We start from the raw sequence: 16,776 nt of genomic DNA, 5'->3' as shown, positions 1-16,776 counted from the left end.
CTCTGGCATTGCCCTGAAAGGCCAGTACCTGGAGATCGGTGACCTGGGTAAGATGCCCGCCGGTAGCGTCGTCTACCAGGCTCCCGCCTTCCTGTACAGCGGCCATTACTGCCCTGCCCAGCTCAGTGCGGACCAGCAACAGACACTGCTACAGGTGAGTGAGTGTGTGTGTGTGTCAGGGGTGTGTCAGTGTGACGGTAGGGCTAAATGTGACTGCTTTTAATGACGGTCAAGCCCGCCATTACCCCTACCATATATATCTATCGATCTCTAGGTATTATGTTGCCTGGTTCCAGTTCAGGGACATGGGGTTCATTTTGTTTTCCGCTACAATGTGGCCAAATGGTCTGATCTTTCCAAGTAACTTTTTGCAGTAAATGAGGTGGTTATTGCAAGTGAGGAGAGGGCTGCAGATGCCGGGTAAGTCCTCGCGCAGCGGCCATTTCGTGATCCCTGTTGTAACGCGGTCTCATTATGTGGACCCCGAGCACCACGTTACAATGGGGTTCGGCTGTACTTGCTACGGCGACTGCAACGTCACGTTGTAGCAAGTACATGTTGTCCATCGCGGGTGCCCATATAGGGCGCGACCGCGTGGCGTCAGCCGTCGCCATAGCTGGAAGCCAGAAGATTTTCTTATTGCCAGCGATGAAGGGGTAAATGGTCTGACCAGAGCAACGGCTCCCACGGACGGGGATGCTGGCGAAGCTAGCAGGAGAGGATGCTCCTGTGACCCCAGTCACACGGAGCCAAAGTGGGGCAGTTGCCCAGGCGGTGGTGCCTTTTGGTGCTGCCGTCCATCACAGTGGTTTATGCTCCCCAGCTTTTGGAGCTAACAGCTGTGATAACCGCTCCCCTGCATTTTGAGCCATCATGTTCCAGGGTCACGGAGGAGACCAGGCCGGTAAGCCAGACCCAGCCTAACCTCTGTCCTGACATCCCTGCTGACCATTCCCCTGACAAACTGACTGAGGGCGAACGGCCGGAGCTCAGTGAGCGGTCCCGGGAGAGGGTGCGGGCAGACACTGATCCGAAGGGCATGAGGTCTCGGGCCGAGTCTGCCTCCAAGATCATGCCCAATCGGTTCCCCGGACCCTGTGTGCTTATATACTGGGAACCAGCCACGGTTGCTCCAGACGGGGCAGAGAGAGTGGGGGGGCGCAGTTAGTGAGCCCCTGGGTGGGTGGGGAACAGAGCTTGCAGGGGACTAAGGAGATCCTGCTGACCGGGCATCAGAGGGTCGCTCGCACCAGAGCCCGGCTAGTGCAACCATTCTGCGGGCTGGAGGCATCCCAGGAGGTATCGGCATTCGGCCGCACCTGGGATGTCTGCCAGCACGTAGGCAGCCTGGGGGACAGTGCGAGGGCTCCCCGGAGACTGTCACCAGGGGTATTTAAGCCCTTACAGAACAAGGCTGTGAGTGGGTCAGCGGTGTTAGCTGTATGCAGCTCGCCGCTGGGAGATCGGGAGAGCCAGGCTCTACCCTATGTCATAGAGGTTAGGCAGGGAGGTTCAGTGGAGCAGGGGGGGACCTGTCCCCAACTCGCGGCTCCCCAGCAGGAGCAGACGCGAGAGGTAGTGGAGAGAGACCAGGTCCTGGTTCTGGAGAACCCGGGCAGAACTCATCCACCTGACCGCCCGGTCAACACCGGCGATCACAGACCCCTCCACCAATACCTAACACCAATGCGTATCAATTCTTGGCTGAGAGGGAACACGGAACATGTTGAAGGAGATAGAGGAGACGCAGGGCTACCATAGGAGAGGGGAGAGCTAGGGTTGCGTCCCAGACAGACTCCTGACTGAGGTGACCCAGAGGCGGCTCGAGGTGCTGGCAGCCTGGTCCCCCGAGCGCTGGTACCCTATGTATGTGGGAGCGCTGGTACCCTATGTATGTGGGAAGCCCTATGCAGGGCTCATGGAGCACGACCCCCTAAATTGTTTGCGGAGGATGCCGGGGGAGACTGAGACCTGGTTAACCTGGAGACGTGGACTTCGCTAAGGGCAGCGCAGATGGTCTCTCCCGGCTGGACAAAACCAGCGACCAACTCACCTCAAGAACTTCCAGGCTTGTGGAGCCACCTAATCGGGTGATTACCCCAGAGCCTTCATATTGAGGGGGGAGATGTGACGGTAGGGCTAGCTGGCATCACCAAACTGGGATAAAGCCCAGCTAGCTACCCCTAAATCTATGTAAGGCTTATTGCAACCAAATGTATTTAATATCTGGGAGGAGTGTGGCGATTCCCTCAGAGGACCATCTGAGAGACAGTCTGTGAAGGAGTTTGGAGACTATCTGAGAGACAGTCTGTGAAGGAGTTTGGAGACTATCTGAGAGACAGTCTGTGAAGGAGTTTGGAGACTATCTGAGAGACAGTCTGTGAAGGAGTTTGGAGACTATCTGAGAGACAGTCTGTGAAGGAGTTTGGAGACTATCTGAGAGATATTCTGGGAAGGAGTTTGGAGACTATCTGAGAGATATTCTGTGGAGGAGTTTGGAGACTATCTGAGAGACAGTCTGTGAAGGAGTTTGGAGACAGTCTGTGGAGGAGTTTGGAGACTATCTGAGAGACAGTCTGTGAAGGAGTTTGGAGACAGTCTGTGGAGGAGTTTGGAGACTATCTGAGAGACAGTCTGTGAAGGAGTTTGGAGACTATCTGAGAGATATTCTGTGAAGGAGTTTGGAGACTATCTGAGAGATATTCTGTGAAGGAGTTTGGAGACTATCTGAGAGATATTCTGGGAAGGAGTTTGGAGACTATCTGAGAGATATTCTGGGAAGGAGTTTGGAGACTATCTGAGAGACAGTCTGTGAAGGAGTTTGGAGACTATCTGAGAGATATTCTGGGAAGGAGTTTGGAGACTATCTGAGAGACAGTCCGTGAAGGAGTTTGGAGACTATCTGAGAGACAGTCCGTGAAGGAGTTTGGAGACTATCTGAGAGACAGTCTGTGAAGGAGTTTGGATCTTGACAGTGACCAACTGGAGATACATGTCAGAGTGGCTGCTGTGTGATCAGCCCTCTGATATCCTTGACAAGAAGCGGACAGGACAAGCCTTCTTGATGCAGACCCCTGCACCTAGGGAGGCTAGAGTCTGCTCCCCAGGCCCCTGCACCTAGCGAGGCTAGAGTCTCCTCCCCGGGCCCCTGCACCTAGCGAGGCTAGAGTCTCCTCCCCAGGCCCCTGCACCTAGCGAGGCTAGAGTCTTCTCCCCGGGCCCCTGCACCTAGCGAGGCTAGAGTCTGCTCCCCAGGCCCCTGCACCTAGCGAGGCTAGAGACTGCTCCCCAGGCCCCTGCACCTAGCGAGGCTAGAGACTGCTCCCCAGGCCCCTGCACCTAGCGAGGCTAGAGACTGCTCCCCAGGCCCCTGCACCTAGCGAGGCTAGAGACTGCTCCCCAGGCCCCTGCACCTAGCGAGGCTAGAGTCTCCTCCCCAGGCCCCTGCACCTAGCGAGGCTAGAGTCTCCTCCCCAGGCCCCTGCACCTAGCGAGGCTAGTGTCTACTCCCCAGGCCCCTGCACCTAGCGAGGCTAGAGACTGCTCCCCAGGCCCCTGCACCTAGCGAGGCTAGAGTCTGCTCCCCAGGCCCCTGCACCTAGCGAGGCTAGAGACTGCTCCCCAGGCCCCTGCACCTAGCGAGGCTAGAGACTGCTCCCCAGGCCCCTGCACCCAGCGAGGCTAGAGACTGCTCCCCAGGCCCCTGCACCTAGCGAAGCTAGATACTGCTCCCCAGGCCCCTGCACCTAGCGAGGCTAGAGACTGCTCCCCAGGCCCCTGCACCTAGCGAGGCTAGAGTCTGCTCCCCAGGCCCCTGCACCTAGCGAGGCTAGAGTCTGCTCCCCAGGCCCCTGCACCTAGCGAGGCTAGAGTCTACTCCCCGGGCCCCTGCACCTAGCGAGGCTAGAGACTGCTCCCCAGGCCCCTGCACCTAGCGAGGCTAGAGTCTGCTCCCCAGGCCCCTGCACCTAGCGAGGCTAGAGTCTACTCCCCGGGCCCCTGCACCTAGCGAGGCTAGAGTCTGCTCCCCAGGCCCCTGCACCTAGCGAGGCTAGAGACTGCTCCCCAGGCCCCTGCACCTAGCGAGGCTAGAGTCTGCTCCCCAGGCCCCTGCACCTAGCGAGGCTAGAGACTGCTCCCCAGGCCCCTGCACCTAGCGAGGCTAGAGACTGCTCCCCAGGCCCCTGCACCCAGCGAGGCTAGAGACTGCTCCCCAGGCCCCTGCACCTAGCGAAGCTAGATACTGCTCCCCAGGCCCCTGCACCTAGCGAGGCTAGAGTCTGCTTCCCAGGCCCCTGCACCTAGCGAGGCTAGAGTCTGCTCCCCAGGCCCCTGCACCTAGCGAGGCTAGAGTCTACTCCCCGGGCCCCTGCACCTAGCGAGGCTAGAGACTGCTCCCCAGGCCCCTGCACCTAGCGAGGCTAGAGTCTGCTCCCCAGGCCCCTGCACCTAGCGAGGCTAGAGTCTACTCCCCGGGCCCCTGCACCTAGCGAGGCTAGAGTCTGCTCCCCAGGCCCCTGCACCTAGCGAGGCTAGAGTCTGCTCCCCAGGCCCCTGCACCTAGCGAGGCTAGAGACTGCTCCCCAGGCCCCTGCACCTAGCGAGGCTAGAGTCTGCTCCCCAGGCCCCTGCACCTAGCGAGGCTAGAGTCTACTCCCCGGGCCCCTGCACCTAGCGAGGCTAGAGTCTGCTCCCCAGGCCCCTGCACCTAGCGAGGCTAGAGTCTGCTCCCCAGGCCCCTGCACCTAGCGAGGCTAGAGACAGCTCCCCAGGCCCCTGCACCTAGCGAGGCTAGAGACTGCTCCCCAGGCCCCTGCACCTAGCGAGGCTAGAGACTGCTCCCCAGGCCCCTGCACCTAGCGAGGCTAGAGACTGCTCCCCAGGCCCCCAGTTGGTATTGTATCGTGTTACGTACGTCTGCCAGCGTGCCAGAATAAACCCCATTTTATTCAATAACCTTGCCCTGTCTGGTGCTAGGGATCCCGGTGGTTTCGGTGTAAAAGTACTGGTCTCCAGTGACACACGGTAACTGGCGTTACTGTGTCGCTGGTATTACACTGTATCCCTGTATTACTGTCACTGTATTACTGTCACTGTGTCACTGTATTACTGTCACTGTGTCACTGTATTACTGTCACTGTGTCACTGTATTACTGTCACTGTGTCACTATTACTGTCACTGTATTACTGTCACTGTGTCACTGTATTACTGTCACTGTGTCACTGTATTACTGTCACTGTGTCACTGTATTACTGTCACTGTGTCACTGTATTACTGTCACTGTGTCACTGTATTACTGTCACTGTGTCACTGTATTACTGTCACTGTGTCACTGTATTACTGTCACTGTGTCACTATTACTGTCACTGTATTACTGTCACTGTGTCACTGTATTACTGTCACTGTGTCACTGTATTACTGTCACTGTGTCACTGTATTACTGTCACTGTGTCACTGTATTACTGTCACTGTGTCTGTGTCACTGTATTACTGTCACTGTGTCACTGTATTACTGTCACTGTGTCACTGTATTACTGTCACTGTGTCACTGTATTACTGTCACTTTGTCACTGTATTACTGTCACTGTGTCACTGTATTACTGTCACTGTGTCACTGTATTACTGTCACTGTGTCACTGTATTACTGTCACTTTGTCACTGTGTCTGTGTCACTGTGTCACTGTATTACTGTCACTGTGTCACTGTATTACTGTCACTGTGTCACTGTATTACTGTCACTGTGTCACTGTATTACTGTCACTGTGTCACTGTATTACTGTCACTGTGTCACTGTATTACTGTCACTGTGTCACTGTATTACTGTCACTGTGTCACTGTATTACTGTCACTGTGTCACTGTATTACTGTCACTGTGTCACTGTATTACTGTCACTGTGTCACTGTATTACTGTCACTGTGTCACTGTATTACTGTCACTGTGTCACTGTATTACTGTCACTGTGTCACTGTATTACTGTCACTGTGTCACTGTGTCACTGTGTCACTGTGTCACTGTATTACTGTCACTGTGTCACTGTGTCACTGTATTACTGTCACTGTGTCACTGTGTCACTGTATTACTGTCACTTTGTCACTGTGTCTGTGTCACTCTATTACTGTCACTTTGTCACTGTGTCTGTGTCACTGTATTACTATGTCACTGTGTCACTGTATTACTGTCACTGTGTCACTGTGTCACTCTATGGATCTGAATATATATAACGTTTCAATTGAGATTATTACCCTCTATATGTTACCCATCATATATATTTATTTTCTCTGTTTCACACACATTATCTTCCCAGGTCAGACAGGACATGACGTCCCCATCTGAATATTACTCTCCTCCTCTTCATCACACGGGACACAGCGGATACCTACCTCACCAAGCACCTACCCAGCAGGTACCCACCCTTGGGGAGGCTGGCACTGCCGCTGCCCGCACTGTGCCTGCGCTGTGTATACATGGTGTAGTAGTGTGTGAGGGGGAGGCTGGCACTGCCGCTGCCCGTGCTGTACCTGTGCTGTGTATACATGGTGTAGTAGTGTGTGTGAGGGGGGCTGGCACTGCCGCTGCCCGCGCTGTACCTGTGCTGTGTATACATGGTGTAGTAGTGGGGGAGGCTGGCACTGCCCGCGCGGTGTATACATGGTGTAGTAGTGGGGGAGGCTGGCACTGCCCGCGCTGTGTAGTAGTGGGGGAGGCTGGCACTGCCCGCGCTGTGTATACATGGTGTAGTAGTGGGGGAGGCTGGCACTGCCCACGCTGTGTATACATGGTGTGGTAGTGGGGGAGGCTGGCACTGCCCGCGCTGTGTATACATGGTGTAGTAGTGGGGGAGGCTGGCACTGCCCGCGCTGTGTATACATGGTGTAGTAGTGGGGGAGGCTGGCGCTGCCCTCGCGGTGTATACATGGTGTAGTAGTGGGGGAGGCTGGCACTGCCCGCGCTGTGTATACATTGTGTAGTAGTGTGGGAGGCTGGCACTGCCCGCGCTGCGTATACATGGTGTAGTAGTGGGGGAGGCTGGCGCTGCCCGCGCGGTGTATACATGGTGTAGTAGTGGGGGAGGCTGGCGCTGCCCTCGCGGTGTATACATGGTGTAGTAGTGGGGGAGGCTGGCACTGCCCGCGCTGTGTATACATGGTGTAGTAGTGTGGGAGGCTGGCACTGCCCGCGCTGCGTATACATGGTGTAGTAGTGGGGGAGGCTGGCGCTGCCCGCGCGGTGTATACATGGTGTAGTAGTGTGGGAGGCTGGCACTGCCCGCGCTGCGTATACATGGTGTAGTAGTGGGGGAGGCTGGCGCTGCCCGCGCGGTGTATACATGGTGTGGTAGTGGGGGAGGCTGGCGCTGCCCTCGCGGTGTATACATGGTGTAGTAGTGTGGGGGGCTGGCACTGCCCGCGCGGTGTATACATGGTGTAGTAGTGGGGGAGGCTGGCACTGCCCGCGCGGTGTATACATGGTGTAGTAGTGTGGGGGGCTGGCACTGCCCGCGCGGTGTATACATGGTGTAGTAGTGGGGGAGGCTGGCACTGCCCGCGCAGTGTATACATGGTGTAGTAGTGGGGGAGGCTGGCACTGCCCGCGCGGTGTATACATGGTGTAGTAGTGGGGGAGGCTGGCACTGCCCGCGCTGTGTATACATGGTGTAGTAGTGTGGGAGGCTGGCACTGCCCGCGCTGTGTATACATGGTGTAGTAGTGTGGGAGGCTGGCACTGCCCGCGCTGTGTATACATGGTGTAGTAGTGGGGGAGGCTGGCACTGCCCGCGCTGCGTATACATGGTGTAGTAGTGGGGGAGGCTGGCGCTGCCCGCGCGGTGTATACATGGTGTAGTAGTGGGGGAGGCTGGCACTGCCCGCGCTGTGTATACATTGTGTAGTAGTGTGGGAGGCTGGCACTGCCCGCGCTGCGTATACATGGTGTAGTAGTGGGGGAGGCTGGCGCTGCCCGCGCGGTGCCCGCGCGGTGTATACATGGTGTAGTAGTGGGGGAGGCTGGCGCTGCCCGCGCTGCGTATACATGGTGTAGTAGTGGGGGAGGCTGGCGCTGCCCGCGCGGTGTATACATGGTGTAGTAGTGGGGGAGGCTGGCGCTGCCCTCGCGGTGTATACATGGTGTAGTAGTGGGGGAGGCTGGCACTGCCCGCGCTGTGTATACATGGTGTAGTAATGGGGGAGGCTGGCACTGCCCGCGCTGTGTATACATGGTGTAGTAGTGGGGGAGGCTGGCACTGCCCGCGCTGTGTATACATGGTGTAGTAGTGGGGGAGGCTGGCACTGCCCGCGCTGTGTATACATGGTGTAGTAGTGGGGGAGGCTGGCACTGCCCGCGCGGTGTATACATGGTGTAGTAGTGGGGGAGGCTGGCACTGCCCGCGCGGTGTATACATGGTGTAGTAGTGGGGGAGGCTGGCACTGCCCGCGCGGTGTATACATGGTGTAGTAGTGGGGGAGGCTGGCACTGCCCGCGCTGTGTATACATGGTGTAGTAGTGGGGGAGGCTGGCACTGCCCGCGCTGTGTAGTAGTGTGGGAGGCTGGCACTGCCCGCGCTGTGTAGTAGTGGGGGAGGCTGGCACTGCCCGTGCTGTGTATACATGGTGTAGTAGTGGGGGAGGCTGGCACTGCCCGCGCTGTGTATACATGGTGTAGTAGTGGGGGAGGCTGGCACTGCCCGCGCTGTGTAGTAGTGGGGGAGGCTGGCACTGCCCGCGCTGTGTATACATGGTGTAGTAGTGGGGGAGGCTGGCACTGCCCGCGCGGTGTATACATGGTGTAGTAGTGGGGGAGGCTGGCACTGCCCGCGCTGCGTATACATGGTGTAGTAGTGGGGGAGGCTGGCACTGCCCGCGCTGTGTATACATGGTGTAGTAGTGGGGGAGGCTGGCACTGCCCGCGCTGTGTATACATGGTGTAGTAGTGTGGGAGGCTGGCACTGCCCGCGCTGTGTATACATGGTGTAGTAGTGGGTTAGGCTGGCACTGCCCGCGCTGTGTATACATGGTGTAGTAGTGGGGGAGGCTGGCACTGCCCGCGCGGTGTATACATGGTGTAGTAGTGGGGGAGGCTGGCACTGCCGCTGTGTAACACTCCTTTCCTCCGCTCCAGGTTGTTCTTTCCATGGTGGACTCCCAGCTCCCTGTGATGGGTTTTGGGGCGCTCCCCTCTGCACCCCAGCAGCCCTCGCTCGTCACCGTGGGGCAAACCCTTCAGCCCCTTCACCCCTCGGGCCTCGGCCTGCGAGCCGATCTCTCTGCCCTGGGGCGGGCACACTCCATCAGGAGTGAGGTGAGAGCCCACATGGGCAACACTGTGGGGGGGGTGACAGCCTGGCGTGTGTATGGGTGGCACCGGGGGGGGGGGTGACAGCGTGGCGTGTGTATGGGTGGCAACGGGGGGGGGGGGAGTGACAGCCTGGTGTGTGTATGGGTGGCAACGGGGGGGGTGACAGCCTGGCATGTGAATGGGTGGCAACAGGGAGTGGGGGTGACAGCCTGGCGTGTGTATGGGTGGCAACAACGGGGGGGGGGGAGTGACAGCCTGGCGTGTGTATGGGTGGCAACAATGGGGGAGGGGGGAGTGACAGCCTGGTGTGTGTATGGGTGGCAACGGGGAGGGGGTGACAGCGTGGCGTGTGTATGGGTGGCAACAATGGGGGAGGGGGGAGTGACAGCCTGGTGTGTGTATGGGTGGCAACGGGGGGGGTGACAGCCTGGCGTGTGTATGGGTGGCAACGGGGAGGGGGGTGACAGCCTGGCGTGTGTATAGGTGGCAATAGGGAGGGGGGGTGACAGCCTGGCCTGTGTATGGGTGGCACGAAGGGGGGTGACAGCTTGCGTGTCTATGGTTGGCACGAGGGGGGGGGGGCAGCCTGGCGTGTCTATGGTTGGCACGAGGGGGGGTGTGACGGGAGACGCAGAAACAAATAGCATCCTGCCTGTACATTTTAAAACTGCAACAGAAAGGCACTTTATCAAAAATATATGTTTCCCTTATGACAAAGTTATATTTTTAATATGTGTGTACTTGGGGGGGTTACACTGAGGCTGCACACCAAAAATCAGGGTGCTGGCTCACTCCGTTCCTAAATTAGCAGTCTTAATGGAACGGCTCCTGTTATTCAGCACTGCAGGTAGGGACAAGCCTGCAAAAAGGGGACAACAATGCATAGAGGGGAAAATGGTACAGGGGAACAGCATTTAAAATTAACCCCTTCATCCCCAATACGAAATAAGCGTAACCAGCCGAGTCCACTGCTGATTACCCCCATTTTCGCCACAGGGGGTGACAGCCTGGCGTGTGTATGGTTGGCACGAGGGGGGGGGGGGGGTGACAGCCTGGCGTGTCTTTGGTTGGCAGGAGGGGGGGTGACAGCCTGGCGTGTGTATGGTTGGCATGAGGGGGGGTGACAGTCTGGCGTGTGTATGGTTGGCACGAGGGGGGGTGACAGCCTGGCGTGTGTATGGTTGGCATGAGGGGGGGTGACAGTCTGGCGTGTGTATGGTTGGCACGAGGGGGGGTGACAGCCTGGCGTGTGTATGGTTGGCACGAGGGGGGGTGACAGCCTGGCGTGTGTATGGTTGGCACGAGGGGGGGTGACAGCCTGGCGTGTGTATGGTTGGCACGAGGGGGGCTGACAGCCTGGCGTGTGTATGGTTGGCACGAGGGGGGGTGACAGCCTGGCGTGTGTATGGTTGGCACGAGGGGGGGTGACAGCCTGGCGTGTGTATGGTTGGCACGAGGGGGGGTGACAGCCTGGCGTGTGTATGGTTGGCACGAGGGGGGGTGACAGCCTGGCGTCTCAAAGTGTGTGTTCTCTCTCTTAGTATCAGACACATTCAGCGGAGATGAAGCAGCCTGAAGATCACAGGAAAGCTAATGTGGGAGGAGGAGTCTCATCACTGGGGGGCAGGTAATGGTCACCCTGCGGGGGAGGGGGAGGCTCATAGCTCCCTTCTGTCTGTGTCACTGTGTCACCCTGCGGGGGAGGGACAGGCTCATAGCTTCCTTCTGTCTGTGTCACTGTGTCACCCTGCGGGGGGAGGGACAGACTCATAGCTCCCTTCTGTCTGTGTCACTGTGTCACCCTGCGGGGGGAGGGACAGACTCATAGCTCCCTTCTGTCTGTGTCACTGTGTCACCCTGCGGGGGGAGGGACAGACTCATAGCTCCCTTCTGACTGTGTCACCCTGTGGGGGGAGGGACAGACTCATAGCTCCCTTCTGTCTGTGTCACTGTGTCACCCTGCAGGGGAGGGACAGGCTCATAGCTCCCTTCTGTCTGTGTCACTGTGTCACCCTGCGGGGGGAGGGACAGGCTCATAGCTCCCTTCTGTCTGTGTCACGGTGTCACCCTGCGGGGGGAGGGACAGGCTCATAGCTCCCTTCTGTCTGTGTCACGGTGTCACCCTGCGGGGGGAGGGACAGGCTCATAGCTCCCTTCTGTCTGTGTCACTGTGTCACCCTGCGGGGGGAGGGACAGGCTCATAGCTCCCTTCTGTCTGTGTCACTGTGTCACCCTGCGGGGGGAGGGACAGGCTCATAGCTCCCTTCTGTCTGTGTCACGGTGTCACCCTGCGGGGGGAGGGACAGGCTCATAGCTCCCTTCTGTCTGTGTCACGGTGTCACCCTGCGGGGGGAGGGACAGGCTCATAGCTCCCTTCTGTCTGTGTCACTGTGTCACCCTGCGGGGGGAGGGACAGGCTCATAGCTCCCTTCTGTCTGTGTCACTGTGTCACCCTGCGGGGGGAGGGACAGGCTCATAGCCCCCTTCTGTCTGTGTCACTGTGTCACCCTGCGGGGGGAGGGACAGACTCATAGCTCCCTTCTGTCTGTGTCACTGTCACCCTGCAGGGGGAGGGACAGTCTCATAGCTCCCTTCTGTCTGTGATACTGTGTCACCCTGCGGGGGGAGGGACTGACTCATATCTCCCTTCTGTCTGTGTCACTGTGTCACCCTGCGGGGGGAGGGACAGGCTCATAGCTCACTTCTGTCTGTGTCACTGTGTCACCCTGCGGGGGGAGGGACAGGCTCATAGCTCCCTTCTGCCTGTGTCACCCTGCGGGGGGAGGGACAGACTCATAGCTCCCTTCTGCCTGTGTCACTGTGTCACCCTGCGGGGGGAGGGACAGTCTCATAGCTCCCTTCTGCCTGTGTCACTGTGTCACCCTATACTGTCATTCTTCTATTGGTAACTTTTCTTTCTTTTTATATTCAGGACAAAATCTTCAAGTTCAAGTTACGGAGTCTTCAGAAATCAACGTTTTGATGTTTATCAGCAGGTATGTCTAGTCCTTGAGGTGCCAGGCTCTGTATATCCCCCTGTGCCAGCCCTATAGGTGCCAGGCTCTGTATATATTCCCCTGTGCCAGCCTTAGAGGTGCCAGGCTGTATATCCTGCGGTGCCAGCCCTACATGTGCCAGGCTCTGTATATGTCCCTGTGCCAGCCCTACATGTGCCAGGCTCTGTATATCCCCTGTGCCAGCCCTACATGTGCCAGGCTCTGTATATGTCCCTGTGCCAGCCCTACATGTGCCAGGCTCTGTATATCCCCTGTGCCAGCCCTACATGTACCAGGCTCTGTATATGTCCCTGTGCCAGCCCTACATGTGCCAGGCTCTGTATATGTCCCTGTGCCAGCCTTACATGTGCCAGGCTCTGTATATGTCCCTGTGCCAGCCCTACATGTGCCAGGCTCTGTATATCCCCCTGTGCCAGCCCTACATGTGCCAGGCTCTGTATATGTCCCTGTGCCAGCCTTACATGTGCCAGGCTCTGTATATGTCCCATTGCCAGCCCTACATGTGCCAGGCTCTGTATATGTCCCTCTGCCAGCCCTACATGTGCCAGGCTCTGTATATGTCCCAGTGACAGCCCTACATGTGCCAGGCTCTGTATATGTCCCAGTGACAGCCCTACATGTGCCAGGCTCTGTATATGTCCCTGTGCCAGCCCTACATGTGCCAGGCTCTGTATATGTCCCTCTGCCAGCCCTACATGTGCCAGGCTCTGTATATGTCCCTCTGCCAGCCCTACATGTGCCAGGCTCTATATATCCCCCTGTGCCAGCCCTACATGTGCCAGGCTCTGTATATCCCCTGTGCCAGCCCTACATGTACCAGGCTCTGTATATGTCCCATTGCCAGCCCTACATGTGCCAGGCTCTGTATATGTCCCTCTGCCAGCCCTACATGTGCCAGGCTCTGTATATGTCCCTGTGCCAGCCTTACATGTGCCAGGCTCTGTATATGTCCCATTGCCAGCCCTACATGTGCCAGGCTCTGTATATGTCCCAGTGCCAGCCCTACATGTGCCAGGCTCTGTATATGTCCCTGTGCCAGCCCTACATGTGCCAGGCTCTGTATATGTCCCAGTGCCAGCCCTACATGTGCCAGGCTCTGTATATGTCCCTGTGCCAGCCCTACATGTGCCAGGCTCTGTATATGTCCCAGTGCCAGCCCTACATGTGCCAGGCTCTGTATATGTCCCTGTGCCAGCCCTACATGTGCCAGGCTCTGTATATGTCCCATTGCCAGCCCTACATGTGCCAGGCTCTGTATATGTCCCTCTGCCAGCCCTACATGTACCAGGCTCTGTATATGTCCCATTGCCAGCCCTACATGTGCCAGGCTCTGTATATGTCCCAGTGCCAGCCCTACATGTGCCAGGCTCTGTATATGTCCCTGTGCAGCCTTACATGTGCCAGGCTCTGTATATGTCCCATTGCCAGCCCTACATGTGCCAGGCTCTGTATATGTCCCAGTGCCAGCCCTACATGTGCCAGGCTCTGTATATGTCCCTGTGCCAGCCCTACATGTGCCAGGCTCTGTATATGTCCCAGTGCCAGCCCTACATGTGCCAGGCTCTGTATATGTCCCTGTGCCAGCCCTACATGTGCCAGGCTCTGTATATGTCCCTCTGCCAGCCCTACATGTGCCAGGCTCTGTATATGTCCCTCTGCCAGCCCTACATGTGCCAGGCTCTATATATCCCCCTGTGCCAGCCCTACATGTGCCAGGCTCTGTATATCCCCTGTGCCAGCCCTACATGTACCAGGCTCTGTATATGTCCCATTGCCAGCCCTACATGTGCCAGGCTCTGTATATGTCCCTCTGCCAGCCCTACATGTGCCAGGCTCTGTATATGTCCCTGTGCCAGCCTTACATGTGCCAGGCTCTGTATATGTCCCATTGCCAGCCCTACATGTGCCAGGCTCTGTATATGTCCCAGTGCCAGCCCTACATGTGCCAGGCTCTGTATATGTCCCTGTGCCAGCCCTACATGTGCCAGGCTCTGTATATGTCCCTGTGCCAGCCCTACATGTGCCAGGCTCTGTATATGTCCCAGTGCCAGCCCTACATGTGCCAGGCTCTGTATATGTCCCAGTGCCAGCCCTACATGTGCCAGGCTCTGTATATGTCCCTGTGCCAGCCCTACATGTGCCAGGCTCTGTATATGTCCCAGTGCCAGCCCTACATGTGCCAGGCTCTGTATATGTCCCAGTGCCAGCCCTACATGTGCCAGGCTCTGTATATGTCCCTGTGCCAGCCCTACATGTGCCAGGCTCTGTATATGTCCCTGTGCCAGCCCTACATGTGCCAGGCTCTGTATAATACCCTGTGCCAGCCCTACATGTGCCAGGCTCTGTATCTCACACCTTTTTTCTCTCCCAGGTTCTGCCCCCCGATGGCTCACGTTGGATCCCCAGACCTTGGGACCGACCCCCAACTCGGGACAGCGAACCTTCAAACTCCAGGGACCCCCCCAGGGGCGGTGGCACCCCTTCCTCCCGAGACCCCTGACTTAAAACCCTCTCCCACTCGCCTATCAATGTTTGCGTGACGGCGGCCATCTTTCCCCCGGGGCAGAGAGTGACACAAGCACGGGTCAAAATATCCCAACATCTCCCTTCTATATTACAGACTCCCCGCTCTCCGGTCTCCCCCCTCCAAACCTTATTCTATTTTCATTTCTCCCTTCTCCCCCCGCAAATAAAAACAATATTTTCTCCCCCTTTTTTCCCCCCGGTTTATTTCAATGAAAATACATTTTTTTTTTTTTTTTGGTGTTTGTCAATTAAAAGGAACCTGATCTCCAAAAAAACAAAACACCTCGATGTTCTGTGTGTACTTAGAGAACGGGGAAGTATATATATATCTCCTCCCCCCCCCCCCCCCCCCATAAATTCAGTAAATAACACACACACACACACACACACACACACACACACACTTTCATAAACCTTTCTCTTATCCCATCTCCCTAATATCTCCTCTCTCTCCTATCTATCTCTCTCCTAAATCTCTTATCATATATATATATATATATATATATATATATACGTTTAAGTTATGGTGGGTGAATGAGGCGAAAAAGGTGACACGTTGTGTGCTCATTTGCATGTCATTTCCCAGAATCCCTTGCTGCAGTGGAAGCACTGTATGCTGGGGCTAATGGTGAAAGGCTGGGCTGCAATCATCTGTTCCTTAGCAGGTCTTAAAAAGAGGTAAATACAGCCTCAGATGAACAACAACCCGTGACATATTACACTGTGTGTGTGTGTGTGTGTGTGTGTGTGTGTGTGTGTGTGTGTGTGTGTGTGTGTGTGTGTGTGTGTCCCTGTATGTGTGTACATACATGACATATTACACTGTCATGATTTATTTAACAAAAATAAAGCCAAAATGGAGAAGCCACGTGTGAAAAACTAAGTACACCTTATGATTCAATCGCTTGCAGAACCACCTTTAGCAGCAATAACGTGAAGTCATCGTTTTCTGTCTGACTGTATCAGTCTCGCACATCGGTGTAGCATAGATTGATAGGAAGTTGAGGAGCGCTCAAATGACAGGTGCCGCGTGCGCGGACGTCATGACGCAAGTTCTTTTGGCGCGAACAGTATACAGGTAAGAAGGGTATTGATAAGGACTGATTTTCATTGTATGTATATCCTTGATAAAGAACGCTAACACGTTCGAAACGCGTTGGATTTTAATGTTTTGATGACGCAATAAATGTATACTTTTGTTTCCTGTGTCCTCTCCTTGCTCCTACCGGATCGTGCGCTCCTAACATCCCCTGCATCTCACATCGTTGGGGAGGAATTTTGGCCCTCTCTTCTTTACAACGTTGCTTCAGTTCATTGAGGTTTGTGGGCATTTGTTTATGCACAGATCTCTTAAGGTCCAGCCACAGCATTTCAATCGGGTTGAGGTCTGGACTTTGACTGGGCCATAGCAACTCCGTGATTCTTTTCTTTCTCAGCCATTGTGTTGTAGATTTGCTGGTGTGCTTGGGATCATTGTCCTGTTGCATGACCCAATTTCGGCCAAGTTTTAGCTGTCGGACAGATGGCCTCACATTTGACTCTAGAATACTTTGGTATACAGAGGAGTTCATGGTCGACTCAATGACTGCAAGGTTCCCAGGTCCTGTGGCTGCAAAACAAGCCCAAATCATTGCCCTTCCACCACCGTGCTTGATAGTAGGTATGAGGTGTTTGTGCTGATATGCTGTGTTTGGTTTTCGGCAAACGTGGCGCTGTGCATTATGGCCAAACATCTCCACTTTGGTCTCGTCTGTCCAAAGGACATTGTTCCAGAAGTCTTGTGGTTTGTTCAGATGCAACTTTGAAAACCTAAGCCGTGCTGCCATCTTCTTTTTAGAGAGAAGAGGCTTTCTCCTGGCAACCCTTCCAAACAAACCATACTTGTTCAGTCTTTTTCTAATTGTACTGTCATTAACTTTAAAATTTAACATGCTAACTG

The 16,776-nt window shown here is 56.0% G+C and overlaps 1 protein-coding gene across 1 annotated transcript in view; it reads left to right on the top strand.

The window, feature by feature from the left end:
• PRRC2A (proline rich coiled-coil 2A) overlaps window positions 1-15,021 on the top strand; it is a gene marked incomplete at its 5' end in the record, with an annotated part of 60,416 nt that extends 45,395 nt beyond the window's left edge. Inside the window, 6 exon segments of the mRNA XM_075585062.1 lie at window positions 1-154; window positions 6,307-6,405; window positions 9,118-9,297; window positions 10,836-10,921; window positions 12,227-12,290; window positions 14,683-15,021. Of these exon segments, the coding sequence (XP_075441177.1) occupies window positions 1-154; window positions 6,307-6,405; window positions 9,118-9,297; window positions 10,836-10,921; window positions 12,227-12,290; window positions 14,683-14,811 (712 nt within the window).
• Window positions 15,022-16,776: the final 1,755 nt, after the last annotated feature.

Source organism: Ascaphus truei, unplaced genomic scaffold (assembly GCF_040206685.1).
Source record: "Ascaphus truei isolate aAscTru1 unplaced genomic scaffold, aAscTru1.hap1 HAP1_SCAFFOLD_893, whole genome shotgun sequence".
Taxonomy (NCBI): domain Eukaryota; kingdom Metazoa; phylum Chordata; class Amphibia; order Anura; family Ascaphidae; genus Ascaphus; species Ascaphus truei.
This window is presented reverse-complemented; position numbering and strand designations above follow the sequence as displayed.